General features: G+C 48.9%; 6 protein-coding genes and 1 pseudogene across 6 annotated transcripts in view; 3 read left to right on the forward strand and 4 right to left on the reverse strand.

Annotated features, from left to right (window-relative positions):
- CNA07400 (cytoplasm protein, putative) overlaps window positions 1-38 on the forward strand; it is a 1,999-nt gene extending 1,961 nt beyond the window's left edge. Inside the window, exon 6 of the mRNA XM_567056.2 lies at window positions 1-38. This exon is cut by the window's left edge and continues 696 nt beyond it. The gene's annotated coding sequence lies outside the window, so the exon portion shown is untranslated.
- CNA07410 (conserved hypothetical protein) overlaps window positions 1-1,743 on the reverse strand; it is a 1,752-nt gene extending 9 nt beyond the window's left edge. The window contains exons 1-6 of the mRNA XM_024656382.1: window positions 1,081-1,743; window positions 901-1,019; window positions 757-843; window positions 297-703; window positions 157-240; window positions 1-103 (exon numbers count right to left, since the gene is read on the reverse strand). The exon at window positions 1-103 is cut by the window's left edge and continues 9 nt beyond it. Coding sequence (XP_024512011.1) covers window positions 61-103; window positions 157-240; window positions 297-703; window positions 757-843; window positions 901-1,019; window positions 1,081-1,720 — 1,380 coding nt within the window. The 5' untranslated portion in view covers window positions 1,721-1,743 and the 3' untranslated portion in view covers window positions 1-60. The remainder of the gene's footprint in view (window positions 104-156; window positions 241-296; window positions 704-756; window positions 844-900; window positions 1,020-1,080) is intronic.
- A 203-nt stretch (window positions 1,744-1,946) lies between these two features.
- CNA07420 (hypothetical protein) lies at window positions 1,947-5,020 on the forward strand. The gene is made up of 8 exons (XM_024656383.1): window positions 1,947-2,144; window positions 2,209-2,269; window positions 2,320-2,730; window positions 2,780-3,126; window positions 3,178-3,615; window positions 3,669-4,055; window positions 4,115-4,660; window positions 4,710-5,020. The coding sequence occupies exons 1-8, from the start codon at window positions 1,986-1,988 to the stop codon at window positions 4,929-4,931; spliced, it is 2,571 nt and encodes an 856-aa protein (XP_024512012.1). The 5' UTR covers window positions 1,947-1,985; the 3' UTR covers window positions 4,932-5,020.
- Window positions 5,008-6,597, reverse strand: CNA07430 (hypothetical protein). The gene is made up of 2 exons (XM_567059.2): window positions 5,672-6,597; window positions 5,008-5,616 (listed from the first exon to the last, which is right to left on the reverse strand). Exons 1-2 carry the CDS (start codon window positions 6,173-6,175, stop codon window positions 5,245-5,247), a joined length of 876 nt encoding a protein of 291 aa, XP_567059.1. The 5' UTR covers window positions 6,176-6,597; the 3' UTR covers window positions 5,008-5,244.
- Window positions 6,598-7,694: 1,097 nt separating this feature from the next.
- On the forward strand, window positions 7,695-10,795 carry CNA07440 (annotated as a pseudogene).
- Window positions 8,071-10,853, reverse strand: CNA07450 (conserved hypothetical protein). Its single transcript, XM_567060.1, has 7 exons — window positions 10,162-10,853; window positions 9,537-10,111; window positions 9,206-9,476; window positions 9,066-9,153; window positions 8,878-9,010; window positions 8,596-8,828; window positions 8,071-8,540 (listed from the first exon to the last, which is right to left on the reverse strand). Exons 1-7 carry the CDS (start codon window positions 10,733-10,735, stop codon window positions 8,363-8,365), a joined length of 2,052 nt encoding a protein of 683 aa, XP_567060.1. The 5' UTR covers window positions 10,736-10,853; the 3' UTR covers window positions 8,071-8,362.
- Window positions 10,854-11,625: 772 nt separating this feature from the next.
- Window positions 11,626-13,078, reverse strand: CNA07460 (hypothetical protein). The gene is made up of 3 exons (XM_567061.2): window positions 12,953-13,078; window positions 12,489-12,915; window positions 11,626-12,444 (listed from the first exon to the last, which is right to left on the reverse strand). Exons 1-3 carry the CDS (start codon window positions 13,014-13,016, stop codon window positions 11,829-11,831), a joined length of 1,107 nt encoding a protein of 368 aa, XP_567061.1. The 5' UTR covers window positions 13,017-13,078; the 3' UTR covers window positions 11,626-11,828.

A 13,078-nucleotide genomic window follows, 5' to 3' on the forward strand; every position in this document is an offset into this window, starting at 1 on the left:
CTGTACAACATTTGTATGTATCAAACCTTATTTCAAGACAACAGGACATTATTCAAGGTTTTATTCGTCATTATCCGGAGGTAAAGATATAAAGTCATTCAGCCTTGTAAAACACTGTCAGCTATTGTGAGCTCAATAAAGCGAAGTTAAACGCACATCCGGACGAAAGGCATCATTACTCTTGCCCCTTCTTTGACCTTGTCCTGGAAGTCCGGGTCTACCACCTCCTCGTCCGTAAAGCTGTTGCGATAAAGATTAGCCAGCTTTGACGATATTCGACTCGTGGGACCACCTACTAGTGAACGACAGCTACGGATCTTAATTTTAACAAATCGATATCTCTATGTTCTTTATCCACACCCTTTGGGGCCACCTTCAACGCATCATCATGTCCGAACACATTCCTCCTCTCCCCCTTCTTCTCCTTTGCCTCACCAAACCATTTCACAAACTCCTTCTCCCCAATGACCTGCCTGAATCTCGCGCAACCCTCTTCTGTCAGAATCCGATGACGGATGGAAGCAGTCTGGTTCTTATCCGGCATCCAAATACCTCCAGCGAGCAGTGAACGGCCGTTGGGGGAGATGTAGAGGTGGTAAGATCCAAAATGTCCTTTCCGGCCACCGCGGGAGGTCGTAAAGGATAAACCCTTTTTATATGGTGTCTTATCCGATGAGAAACGGACGTCGCGATAGATACGATGCTTAGGAAGGATGTGAGCACTCATGGTGAAGAATTAGCAAAACAAATACTGACAATGACATCACTAGGAGGAAGGACAGGAACTTCATCGTCAACGTCGCTCAATTGTTGTTGCATTATGCCGACGAAAGATTTCCATTCCTGTGGTATGCTTCTGTAAGCTTAAACCAACGGTTTTCGAAAACCCTAAAGGCTTGCCTTTTCAGCCTGCCTGAAAGACGGCTCATGGGATTTAAACCAGTCGCGATCATTACGTTCCGGTATTTGGAGATTCTTAAGAAAGTTGAGTGTGTTTTGTGATATTTGACCAGGGGGTACTGGATAACATTGGTCCCAAGTAAACTGCAGTCCTGGCGCGGCGAGTCAATATGGACTCACCTTGTCCAGTCTTAGGAGCAGGATATATCCTCCCAGCGATTTCTTGTCCATCTTCCAAGTCTGTGTCCGTCATGTCATCTTCCTCATCATCGTATCCTTCAATATACTCATGATCTCCAACCTTCTTCTTCAATTCTTTTTTCTTCGCGGAAGAAGCCTGGCGGTTAGCCTTTGCAGATGTTTTGGCTCGTTTGGGTGGAGGTTTGGCCTTCCTTGAAGTGGATCCCCGTTTTTTTCCTCTATTAGATTGGTAATCATCATCCTCGTCTAAAAAATCACTATCCATCGATTCTGCTTCTGATTCTGATTCGGAATCTTCTACGCCAGCTCCATCTTGGTCATCCTCTGATGGCCCAAATTCATCCTCCGAACCTTCATCATTAGATGATGAATTTTCCTCCCAAGAGTTTAACCCCGTAGGCTCATGTGAATCATCTTCTCCACTACCTTCATGGGCTTTCTTTTCCTTTCCTTTTTTGCCAGTAAATTTGTTAAAATATGGTGAAATAGTGTCTGGCTTCTTGATCGATCGCCCAGAGCGTGTTGAAGTTGGCGTGTTGTTCTGCATTGCAGAGTCCCCTTCCTTAGGCTTTTGCATAGCTGTGGCTGACACTCTCCTGGAGGATGTTCTGGGGGGCATGCTGGATAAAAGGTTTGAGAGTTGTTAAGAAATGTATAGAGAATATTCCGCCCGATAACGATGGCAGCTCACGTCAACTTCGTCGGCGATCGCGCCCTCCACTTCCACTTTCAAATAATCTTGGGGGGCTTTCCTCCACTCTCCCACGGTAGATTTTGTGGCAAAAACATTCGCCCGCAGAAGAGATTTCCACCAAAAGTCGACAGCTCATGCTTGATTTCTCGAATTACACAGTAAGGTTATATCAGTATAAACATACCTCAAAATGGCGCTTGGAGATAAGAACCAGGGATCATCCAAATCTCAAGCCAAACAAAAGGGCACGAAGGGCAAAAATGCTCAACCTAGACTCAAATCAAATCAGCTCAAGCGGTTAAAGATTAATGAGGAGCTCAAGGAGTTGCAGAGCCGTGTGGATAACTTTGTGAGCGATAGACATCTGGCTGCGACGTATGAGATGTATCGCTGACCTTGGACATCAATTACAGGTGCCGCCATCCGAGATAACATTGTTCTCAGAGCTTCCCATGTCTTCAAAGACACAAAAAGGTTGGTAATCTGATGTTTATATTCAGTGACTGACTTGACTCTCAATATAGGCTTGAAGAGTAGCCATTTCCTTAATCCTACACCTATCCAGTCACTTGCCATCCCCCCTGCCCTCCAAGCCCGTGACATTCTTGGCTCAGCCAAGACCGGTTCCGGTAAAACCCTCGCATTCCTTATCCCACTACTCGAACGTCTTTATCTGGAAAAGTGGGGACCTATGGACGGTCTCGGAGCGGTGGTTATCTCGCCTACAAGAGAGCTGGCTGTTCAGACGTTTATGCAGCTTAGGGATATAGGAAAGTACCACAACTTCTCTGCGGGTCTGGTCATCGGTGGTAAGCCCTTGAAAGAAGAGCAGGAAAGATTAGGGAGGATGAACATTTTAATTGCAACACCTGGGAGGCTGTTGCAGCATTTGGATAGTACAGTCGGGTTTGACTCATCAGCAGTCAAAGTCCTTGGTTGGTATAAATTATATTTCCCTTTCTCTAATGCTAACAACGTACCTAGTCTTGGATGAAGCTGATCGACTTCTCGACCTCGGTTTCCTTCCCGCACTCAAGGCTATCGTTTCCCACTTCTCTCCTGTTCAAACGGCTCCTGGTTCCCGTCCTTCTCGCCAAACCCTATTGTTCTCCGCTACCCAATCCAAAGACCTCGCCGCCCTCGCCAAACTCTCATTGTACGAGCCTCTTTATATCAGCTGTAATAAACCTGGAGAAGAAGGTGTGATGCCCGCCAATTTGGAGCAATACTATGCTGTAGTACCCCTGGAGCGGAAGTTGGACGCCCTTTGGGGATTTGTGAAGAGTCATTTGAAGATGAAGGGTATTGTGTTTGTCACTAGTGGTAAACAGGCACGTCGAGTTCTTGTTATGATAAAATATCCTTTGCTGATTGAATTGTAGGTTCGATTCATCTTCGAAACTTTCAGGCGTCTCCACCCCGGTCTCCCACTCATGCACCTCCACGGCAAGCAAAAGCAACCTACTCGTCTCGACATTTTCCAACGATTTTCCTCCTCCAAATCAGCTCTTCTCATCTGTACCGACGTTGCAGCCCGTGGTCTCGACTTCCCTGCCGTAGACTGGGTTATCCAACTTGACTGTCCTGACGATGTCGACACCTACATCCATCGAGTTGGACGTACGGCGAGGTACCAGAGTGCAGGTACAGCTTTGACTATTCTCTGCCCGAGCGAAGAGGAGGGAATGAAGACCAGGTGGGGAGAGAAAGCGATCGAGGTCAAGAGGATAAAGATCAAGGAGGGTAAAATGGGCAACTTGAAGCAGTCTATGCAGAACTTTGCGTTCAAGGAACCCGAAATCAAATATCTTGGACAACGTGTAAGTCATACCCCTTACGGTCTCTTTGCTTTGCTAAAATCCTTTGGTACTAGGCTTTCATCTCATACATGAAATCTGTCCACATCCAGAAAGATAAATCCATCTTCAAGATTGACGCACTTCCCGCTGAAGCCTTTGCCGAGTCTATGGGTCTTCCTGGTGCCCCTCAAATTAAATTGGGCAACCAGAAGGCTGCCAAGGTGCGAGGACCGAGCAAGGAGGAATTGGCCAGGAAAGCAGAGAAGGAAGAAGAAGAGGAGGAAGAGAGAGCGGTTGTGGGCAGCGACGAGGAAAGTGAGGAGGATGAAAGCGAAGGGTTAGGGTCTGAGGACGAGGAAGAAGAGATCGACGATGAGGCAGAAGAGATCGACGATGAGGAAGAGAGCGGTGAGGAAAGCGGTAGCGACGAGGAAACTGAAGAGGAGAAAGACGCTTCCAAGGTAAGTCATCTGAATACCCGCTTTCCATAATCAGTACGTAAAATTAACATTCTATTCAGCCTAAAGCGCCTGCCGTCCGTACCAAATACGACCGCATGTTTGAACGCAAGAACCAGTCTATCCTCACACCCCATTACACTGCCCTCATCGCTCACGATGCTGACAACGCCGCTGGAGCCGGAGAAGCCGATGATGACGATGACGTCTTCACCCTTGCCCGTCGAGATCACAACCTGTCCGATGACGAGGAGGCCGATACCGACGCTATTCTCGGCGCTGAGGCTCTTGCTGCGGAATTGAAGAAACCTCTCATCACATCTGAGGACTTGTCTAAGCGAAAGCTCAAGGCAGCCGCGTCTAAGAAGGGTCTGTTGAAGAGCAGGCCTGGTCCTGAAAAGGTGCTGTTCGATGAAGAGACTGGTGAGGCTCGAGAGTTCTACAAGAGCGGCGTGGATGTGGAGAAAGAAATGAGCGCGGCGGATAAGAGGAGGGAGTACTTGGAGAAAGAGAGAGAAATTATGAAGATCCAGGACAAGATCGACAAGGAGGTCGCAAGGGAGAAGAAAAAAGAGTTGAAAAGGAAGAGAAAGGAGAGGGAGAGAGAAGTGAGTGGTCTGTTTCCATCTGCTAAAACTCCCACTGATGTCTTGGTAGCTACGACAGATGGAAATGGGTGATGAGCCCGTCGCTTACCTTGGTGGAGATGATGACTACGCCTCTGCTGATGAGGGTCGATCACTTTCACCTTCTCCTGCGCCCTCTTTAGAACCCGAGCGACATGCTAAGAAGCAACGACGAGGAGGAGTGCAGGAGTCTGGGGCTGGCGATTTGGAGGATGAAGAAGCCCTCGCACTCAGGTTATTGCAAGGATCATAGTGTATGCTTTAATGGGAAGTGGGATGTAAATGTGTTGATTAGTGAGCCACGACAACGCCTGGAACCTCGCATTTTCTTATGCAAGCGATGATTCATTCAACTTCTTTCTATCTATCTTCTGTGCTTTTCTTTGGCGCACGTGATCGTTATGTGGTATGTTGCACTAATCACGACTGGATGAAAAAAGATGATAACCGCGGCGAGAAGGTGGATATGACAATGTGTTGCTAATGTACAAACATGACAACGATGTGTAAGATGAAAATGGTCGGAAAATGTCCAGTATACTGATAGGTAAAGATGAAACAAGAGGCTAGCAATGTCCAAGTGAAAGCTGCTTGATCTCAATAGTCACACCTTTCATAGACCCTTCAGTCTCAATGAATTTCCGACCATTCTTGGGTTTAGAAGGAGTCATGTCGACATCCTCGTCTGTATCAAGCTCACCATCAATATCGTCGAGATCCTCTTCAGCCTCTTCAATCGCACCGTACAGCATTTCCCCAGGAGTGATTGGGGTATTAAGAGTGTAAGAGGAAGAACGTGAAGAAGGGTTGGATGGCGTATTGGCTTGTATAATAGAAAGAGTTGGGCGTGGTGGGGTAGTAGTGGGATGTACGAGGATAGTGGGGATGACGGGAGGAGAAGACGTAAAAATGGGTGGGCTGGGAAAAGAAGGAACGTCCTGTGACTGTGAGTTAATTGGTGACCCAGAAGGTATAATCAGCTCTGATGCTTACCTGAAAGTTGTGTTTGACTTCGCGCAGGACAGGTCCTTCTGAAGACAAGTGCCCGCGATTCTTCTTGGGAGTCTCCATATTCTCTGACTCTCTAGCATATATGCCTGGTGGCCTAGCCATTTGCTGGCGCGGAGATGTCCGATCACCCACGGACCCAAGGGAACTCAAAGTCCTCTCAAGAGGAGGGGCTACGATAAACCTCTTGTCAGGACTGAGATGAGTAGCAGATGAAGCAGAAGCCAAAGCATAGGTTGAATTTGGATCTGTGGCACAAAAAGAGTGAGAGCGCTTGGGCGGGCCAGGGCGAATCGGGCCTGTGCGGGGAGGCGGGGAGGGGGATGGAGATGGATAGGGAGATATGCGAACATAAGCCTGTGAGGAGAGTAAACGATCGTGGGTTACAGTGCGTTCGAAGGGAGGCGTGGGAAAAGGTGAGGAGGGGATTGAAGAAGGATAACTGAGCCTTCTAGAGGAAGACAGCGAAGGGGAAGGTGATCGAGGCATGATATATATGTAGTCCTGTGGTGCGAGTAGTTGAATGACGAGAAACGACTGGCGATAAAGAACGACGAAGGTAGGGAGATGATAGTGCGAAAACTCAACAGGAAGGAAGTTGAGACATAGGAGTACTATACGGGTAGGATTTGAATGTATAAGAGATAATCGGGTAAAAGGAGGTTAGGAGAAGAAATTGTAGATAGAATTGTAAAGAACGTAAAGCAAGAAGACTTATAGGCAGAAGCGCAGTATTTTTCAAGAAGGGCAAGAAGGGGAAAGCGATAAGAACCGTGAGAAAAGAAGAGACTCCTGAGAACCAGGATGAGCGAGAAGATGAAGCCAGAGATGAGAGAACAGAAACGTGGAAAGACAGTTCTGAGTACGCACTTCCCGGAAAAAATAACTACAAATCAAACATGCGAATCGTTGAGAACGTCTGAATTCTGGATGTCACTATACCTTGCCCTGAGTTACGATAAGTTGGCGAGGCTTATTTGATTATTTTAGCTCATAAAACCTCGAGATTACCGATGCAGGTACGGCACAGCCGTCATGCGGGGCCGGTTTTCCAATTTCTCATCCGTTGTAGTATGAAGTAAGTCTTCTACCATCAGCAATACACTTCAATTGCTTTTCTTCTCTGATCATTAATAGGAATAGGGCCATACATCTATTGTCTCGGAATAGACCCCAGAGAGACCTCAGATAACAATAAAGATTGATGAGCTAGGCTTCCTGCATCTTTTTATCGCGCTGCTTTATCTGCTGGCTGCAGCCCTGTCGTATAAATTATATGCATCCTTTGGAGACCGGAAACTTTAGATGAGCCGTAGATCCGAGCTTCTATTAGCCAGCCACAAATGACGGAGCTCAGCACTACAAGTGCATCTGTCAAAATTATCTGAAGTCTTCTGGCTTTTGGGGGGTTTAACGGACTAATCATCACCGACCGCCGCGCCGAAACAATTATCTACTACTCGGCTCGTCGGCAGCTCCGGTGGATCCGTCTTTCGGTGCCTCATAACTGATTAACTGAAAACAGAGAAGAAGACAGCAATACAATAATTAATAGTACCGGTACTCAACCCTGGGTGATCCACAGCGGAAGCAGCAGACGACGCACTGCTTACAGAGCCCATGTCTACCACAGAATTATCCTTGCGTCGCCAGCAGGCACATTGTTTGTTCAGCCCCGCTGCCTTCCTTCTGAATGAACTGAACTGAACGGGACAAAGCTCATGCGATAATGTCCGCGAAACAATGAGATCTCATTAACTAGCTCCTCATAGCTATCAATTAATTATGAGTTCTAAGACGTAAGCCTTGAGGTGCAAGACGCCGAACACTTAAAAATAAAAAAACATGTCGGTCTACAGTCTTCGGTTGGGGGCCGCAGTTTGACTTCGTTTTATTAGTGCCAAGGATGGATAACAAGTTAGCTTACCGCAAATAGGCATACGCGTCCCAACAGCCCCTGCACGCTTCTTTTAAGAGGCCATTAAACCGCATGAGGGGCCAACCGCTGCCGAGATCTTCAGTTTCTGCGACATTTTAAACAATTCTGCTGCGCCTTTATATGTCTTACGAATCCACCACATGGTAGGATGGGACTCAAATGAGGATGACGACCAACTCCTGTGACTCAAAAAAGTTCGTCAACGGAACCTGCGTGCAACGTGGAAAAGACCCTTTGGACTTTCCCACTTCACTCTTTTCGTTATTACCGATCCTCACCATAGCTTCGATCTTCGATCAGCAATTTTACGGTGATTAGTTTCCTGGCCGCTAGCCGCGCCCTTATCCGCTCACCGCCGCTCGTCTTGTTTGCATGTGTGCCTTGACTGGTTGCTGTTGCTGTTGCGGGGTTTTGGGCTCTGGAATAGCTTATTGCATATTTGTTGTATTACCGTCTAAAACGTCAAGCTTTGGTCGTCTTCGTTGATTGCTTTCGCTCCAAATAATTAGAAAGTAGGGTTTCATTGTCTTGGAGAAACAAGCTCCGTTATTAGCTTTAGAAGCACCCAGAGCAGTATTACCTTGGCAGTGATAGACCAGGGATTTGTATTGACTTCGATGGCCCCCACCATCGCCACGCAACGACGTGTGAAACAAGTCTTTTTCATCCTCTTTCTACAATGGCCCGAAGTGACATTCGTAAAGACAAAACGTCCGCTCTCCATTTTCCATCGCTTGTTAACCATCGACATTAATTATCTTCAAAATCTCTGGCATCTTGGCCTGCAGCTCCATATGTCCCCTCAAGGCAGACGACACGTCAACATTCTCAACGCTTGGACACTCGACTGGTCCCAGACCGGCTACTCGAATACCATTAGACATTACCGCTGCTCGAGACACGACTTCATGTAATCTGTTGCAAGGTCAATTTATCAGCGACATAGGACACAATAGTGCTCTGTACTCACCGCACAACACCCGCAAGGACAAGATCGGCATCGCTCCAGGCGTTGACCAGCCTTCTGCTCACCACGCTTCGACATTTGTCCCATTCTTCAGTACTGGGAGCGGCCGGTAAAGAGATCAGATACGCGGATTCGACATATGCTGGTACGGGGCTTTTGCTGTTAGAGGGTGGTGGGAGGGAAGCGAGGTATAGGAGAGCATGTTGGATCGTTAGTGCACCGACGGAAGAGCCAATCTGACGTGTTGTCAGTAAGACCATTCAGTCTGAGGGAAGGCAAGCTCACAAGTACGACAGGTCTCTCTCCTTGGACGCGTTTCTCAATGACCTCGCCCAGCAATCTTCCAGCTTTCTTGGCTCGGTCTTGAGCATGCATCCAGGTATTATCGAGCGTCATTGTTGCCATTGAGTACACAGAACTGGGAGAGCGCATCAGTTGGCGATTCAACTTACACAATGTCTGAATCTACTTACAGGGGCAAGCTGACGGCCGCAAAGTAAGCATTGAGCAAGGTACGTTTGATGATTTCTTTCTTGACTAGGCCCTTGAGTTTGCTTTCAACTTCACATCCGGGTGAGTGACAGTTCCATTATGTAACATCGACAGGACTTACCCCAGAAATCCACATCTCTTCCAGTCTGTAGCATAGTTGCGCTTTCGAATCTCAACAAGTAGACGTCCCTTCCATCCTTCAGACCCAAAGGTCGCACTGAATCGTTCTCGTGCTCTACCGCTTTCGCTTCTGGTTCTGTTCCTTTACTTCGTGCTACCGCACGGGGAGCAAGCGTGGCTTGAGAACTGGTCTTCGAGGAGCAGATGGCCCTCCAAGTGGTGATAGCCTCAGTTCTTGAAACAGTGAGGAGACCCGGTGCAACGATGGTTGCCTTTTTTGGAGATAAGGCCAGTCAGCTTAAGATGTATACCCATGAACAACCAATGCTTACCGTAAGGCTAGGAGGCTTTTTCGCTTCCGTCAATTCCTTCTCTTCGCTAGCATTTTCGAGTGATGCCGGTTGTCGATCAGTTGAGTTAGCGCTATTCGTGTCAACGCCGGATTGCTTGGTGAGATTGAGAAGCCTTTGCTCGAGGTCCAATCTCCCAGCCTCCACGTTCTTTGCAGCCTGTTCTTTACTAATGGTGCCATCTCCTCCTTCCTCTTTCTCTCCTTCAACCCCGGGCTTCTCCATGACTTCTTCCTTTCCTTCCTTCTCAGCAGCTTTCTGGTTCGCGTTCTTGCTGTAAACTTTCAGATCATCAATCTCTTCTTGCGTCGCCTTGTGGCCATCTCCCACTTCAATAAAACTAAATTCGTCCACACCCCTCCATCGCTCTCTCACCCGTCGGCCAGCCAAACCTCCACCACCTACTCCAAAGAGGGTTCCAAGTACTACCGGTGCTGCAGAGGCAGATAAGACGGTTCCAATACCAAGTGGAGCAAGGACGGCGGCTATGGCAGGAGCTGCAAGACCGCCTGTTACACCCAAGAGAACACCTCCTGCTACCACACCAGCTCCAGTTGCTTTGACAAGCGGTCAGCATTGCTTGGGCCCATTTGAGCGATAAACTTACCAAGATGACGGCCAAGCGCTCCACCCCAACCTTGAGAATGGGCGGCTCTTGTACTCTCCACTTTCTCTTGCTGATCTTTTTCCGATGCGGCCAGCAAGGCTTTGAAGAGAGTGGTGGAAAGGCTTTTTTCTGCTTGCGGGACAAGTTCCTTGGCCGGTAGACCAAGTAACTCCAAAGTGTGATATGTAAGTGCTCTCGCAATGGGACTATATTTGAGAGCCTCATCCTTATTTCCTTTCTTCACATTTTCCTGTGCTTCCATCGCTATGCTAGCTTCCACCAGTACGCCTGAAATTCTTATCACCTCTTGTTCTGACCACTCTCCTCTCTGATCACCAGCAGCAGCTTTAACGTTTTCTGGTTCAATGGATGGAGGCAGCTTGGCAATGTCAAAGGATAAGAGCTTGCAGACGGATTGAAGCCACGATGTAGAGATCTGTTTGTACCATTCTCTGGCTTCTGGATTGACAGGATGGGAGGGATGTACAATGGCACAGAGGGAGGCCAGAGCAACGATGAGCCGGATGGGAGGAGCCAGGGGTTCAGGGGGCTTGGGGAGATCGGTGCCCGTCATTCTGTATGTTCGACTTTTAGAATGTACACAGGCTTTGGAATGTAAATAGTTTAACAAGACGTCGTTGACCTCGAGACGATTCTTGTCGTTGCAGTAGCTGTTCAGTTGACACCACTCGACGGCTGCGTGTCTGACGAACATTGATGGAGCAAGCTGAGCAGTGAAGGGGTGGGGCCAACCTCCACTTCAGGAACATTTATGGTCATGATGTCACCGTCGAGTACTCCTTTTTTTTTCTTTTTTTTTTTTGGCTCAAACGCCGATGATGAACATCAGGGGCTCACATTTCCGCTACCAATAAATAATGGTCACAGTGCATCTACTCCCACTCCCAACCCTCAGGCCAACATCACTTGAATGTATTGACGATATACTCACCTCTTGTCGCGTCAAAAAAACCGATCTTCAAGCGGAGAGGGGATGATATGGAGTCATTGTTAAGGGCTGGGAGGGTATGTATGATCTTAATTCTGTTGAAACGTCCCATCATCTCCTTTTCGAGGAAAATCGAACAGGCATTAAAAGCATCCAGCATCTTTACCAAACCCAGCGAACTGAATTTGCGGATGAACTTTTCAGTCAGCAGAATGTGATTACGGGACCTAGGGAAGAGTGGACGTTCGGGGTTAGATATTGTGACGATTCAAGCTTATGAGTACATGACGGCGGTGATCCTTATAGGGTTGTTCTGTACAGTGGCCGGGTGAGGATGGGGTAGAGATTGGGGCAGCTGCGTTAATTAGCTATACTTTGACAGGTGATGAGACAAGTGGAGTTATGTCATGAAAGAGAGTATCGACTCGAGACACGCTTGAATCTGACACACCAGTTAGCACCAGCACCAAGTTCGTGCCGGGACGACTGTCTCAGTCAACTTGACATGGTTGATGATCATGTCAAAGATGCATATCAGTAATGACAATGTTCTCTGGATACTCCTCGGGACGACAGAGTAACAGACCTCGAGGGGTGGGGAGTACAAGTCTGACGAGGGGAAAATGAAAAGGGAAATGGACAGGAATAGAGAGGGTCAGTTGGGGGTATGCATTGTTTGAGTGTTTCTGATTGATGATTTTGTTTCTGTATGGTCTTCTTACGCTGTGCTCTCCACCTCGTCCAACTCGGGATCCCATTTGACAGCTTCGACGCTCTTGACACAAAGCTCGTAATATCCCTCCTTGACCTCTCCAACAGCTGCCTCCTCGCCAGCCCCGGCCAAGGGCGTCGGGGATGGAGCCGCAGCAGCCACATGGCCGGGTTGGGCAACGCTCTTGCGGTGGTATCCTCCGCCGGGCTGAGTCTTTCCAGACATACTGGAGCCGGCATTGGCATCCGGCCCCAGAAGTCGGTCTTCCTCCAACATTGCCTTCAACTCGGAATCGCCCTCCGCTTCGTCCACACTACCTCTGCCCCATCCACCGATGGTCACATCGGCGATACCCTTCTTGCCTGTAGCAGTAGGAAAGGGGGAAGCGACATCGTCTCTGTCTCGGCCGAGGAGGGCGAAACCGACAGTTCGGATCTGGGAGCGGCTCATGGTGACAGGAGAGGGGGACACATGGCCCTTTTTGATGAGGACGAATGACGAAAGAGGAAGATGAAGTGTTGTGAAATGGGGGAGGGGAGGGGTCAAAGGGTCGAGAGGCTGGGTGGAGGATGTGGAAAGGGGCGAAGGGGCCAGTTCGAGACGGTGTTGGAAGATGTCCGTCCTACAGGTTGTTAGCCATGGCAAGATGCAATACGACAGACTTGCCTGGGACGATCATCCACACCGATATTGACGACCCATCTGTTCCTCCAGCCTTCCCAGCCCCTGTACGCGACGACGATCCTCAGATGGGTGGCCATGTCGAGGTCCCAGGTGTCCTGGCCAAACAGGGTGGACCTGGACGTGTTCCTGAATCCGGCGAAGCCCGTTCTGATCTTGCCGGCATGGGCAGGCGGGACTGCGGTAGACATGTAGCCATAGAAAGCCATGTGGGAGTAGCTGGGCTGCGGCGAGGCGGTGGGCTCTGCGAGGGGCTGGGCGGGGATGAGCTTGAGATCGGCGGTGGTGAGCCCGCCTAGCTCGGCGTCTGAGCCGGTGCTAAAGTGGTGGGGCTGGTCCACCGGCTGGTGGGAGGAGGTGAAGGAGAAGATTGTCTGCGGACCTGTCTCTGGATGGAGCTCCATCCGTGCGACTGGGCGGTGAGCGATGCATGGGCGTGGTTGACTCACCTTTTTGCGCATTCCGCCCGATGAGGCTGGCTGACCTCTCAAGGTATGCTCTGAGTGCGGCCATGGTGAGTTGTAGAGAAGTGGATATGCACAGAGGAAGGAAGAAATATCGAATGATGCCGTGAC

Source organism: Cryptococcus neoformans, chromosome 1 (genome assembly GCF_000091045.1).
Source record: "Cryptococcus neoformans var. neoformans JEC21 chromosome 1, complete sequence".
NCBI lineage: Eukaryota > Fungi > Basidiomycota > Tremellomycetes > Tremellales > Cryptococcaceae > Cryptococcus > Cryptococcus deneoformans.

Excerpts from the sequence above, each read along its gene's own strand:
- CNA07420 (XM_024656383.1), top strand. The coding sequence starts at position 1,986 with ATGGCGCTTGGAGATAAGAACCAGGGATCATCCAAATCTCAAGCCAAA. Across the intron at positions 3,616-3,668 it reads TCAAATATCTTGGACAACGT|GCTTTCATCTCATACATGAA; the intron begins GTAAGTCATACC and ends CTTTGGTACTAG. Across the intron at positions 4,661-4,709 it reads GAAAGGAGAGGGAGAGAGAA|CTACGACAGATGGAAATGGG; the intron begins GTGAGTGGTCTG and ends ATGTCTTGGTAG.
- CNA07430 (XM_567059.2), bottom strand. The coding sequence starts at position 6,175 with ATGCCTCGATCACCTTCCCCTTCGCTGTCTTCCTCTAGAAGGCTCAGT. Across the intron at positions 5,617-5,671 it reads AAGTCAAACACAACTTTCAG|GACGTTCCTTCTTTTCCCAG; the intron begins GTAAGCATCAGA and ends TCACAGTCACAG.
- CNA07450 (XM_567060.1), bottom strand. The coding sequence starts at position 10,735 with ATGACGGGCACCGATCTCCCCAAGCCCCCTGAACCCCTGGCTCCTCCC. Across the intron at positions 10,112-10,161 it reads AGCGCTTGGCCGTCATCTTG|CAACTGGAGCTGGTGTGGTA; the intron begins GTAAGTTTATCG and ends CGCTTGTCAAAG. Across the intron at positions 8,541-8,595 it reads GTCCTTGCGGGTGTTGTGCG|ATTACATGAAGTCGTGTCTC; the intron begins GTGAGTACAGAG and ends ACCTTGCAACAG.
- CNA07460 (XM_567061.2), bottom strand. The coding sequence starts at position 13,016 with ATGGCCGCACTCAGAGCATACCTTGAGAGGTCAGCCAGCCTCATCGGG. Across the intron at positions 12,916-12,952 it reads CGGGCGGAATGCGCAAAAAG|TCGCACGGATGGAGCTCCAT; the intron begins GTGAGTCAACCA and ends CTCACCGCCCAG. Across the intron at positions 12,445-12,488 it reads GGTGTGGATGATCGTCCCAG|GACGGACATCTTCCAACACC; the intron begins GCAAGTCTGTCG and ends AACAACCTGTAG.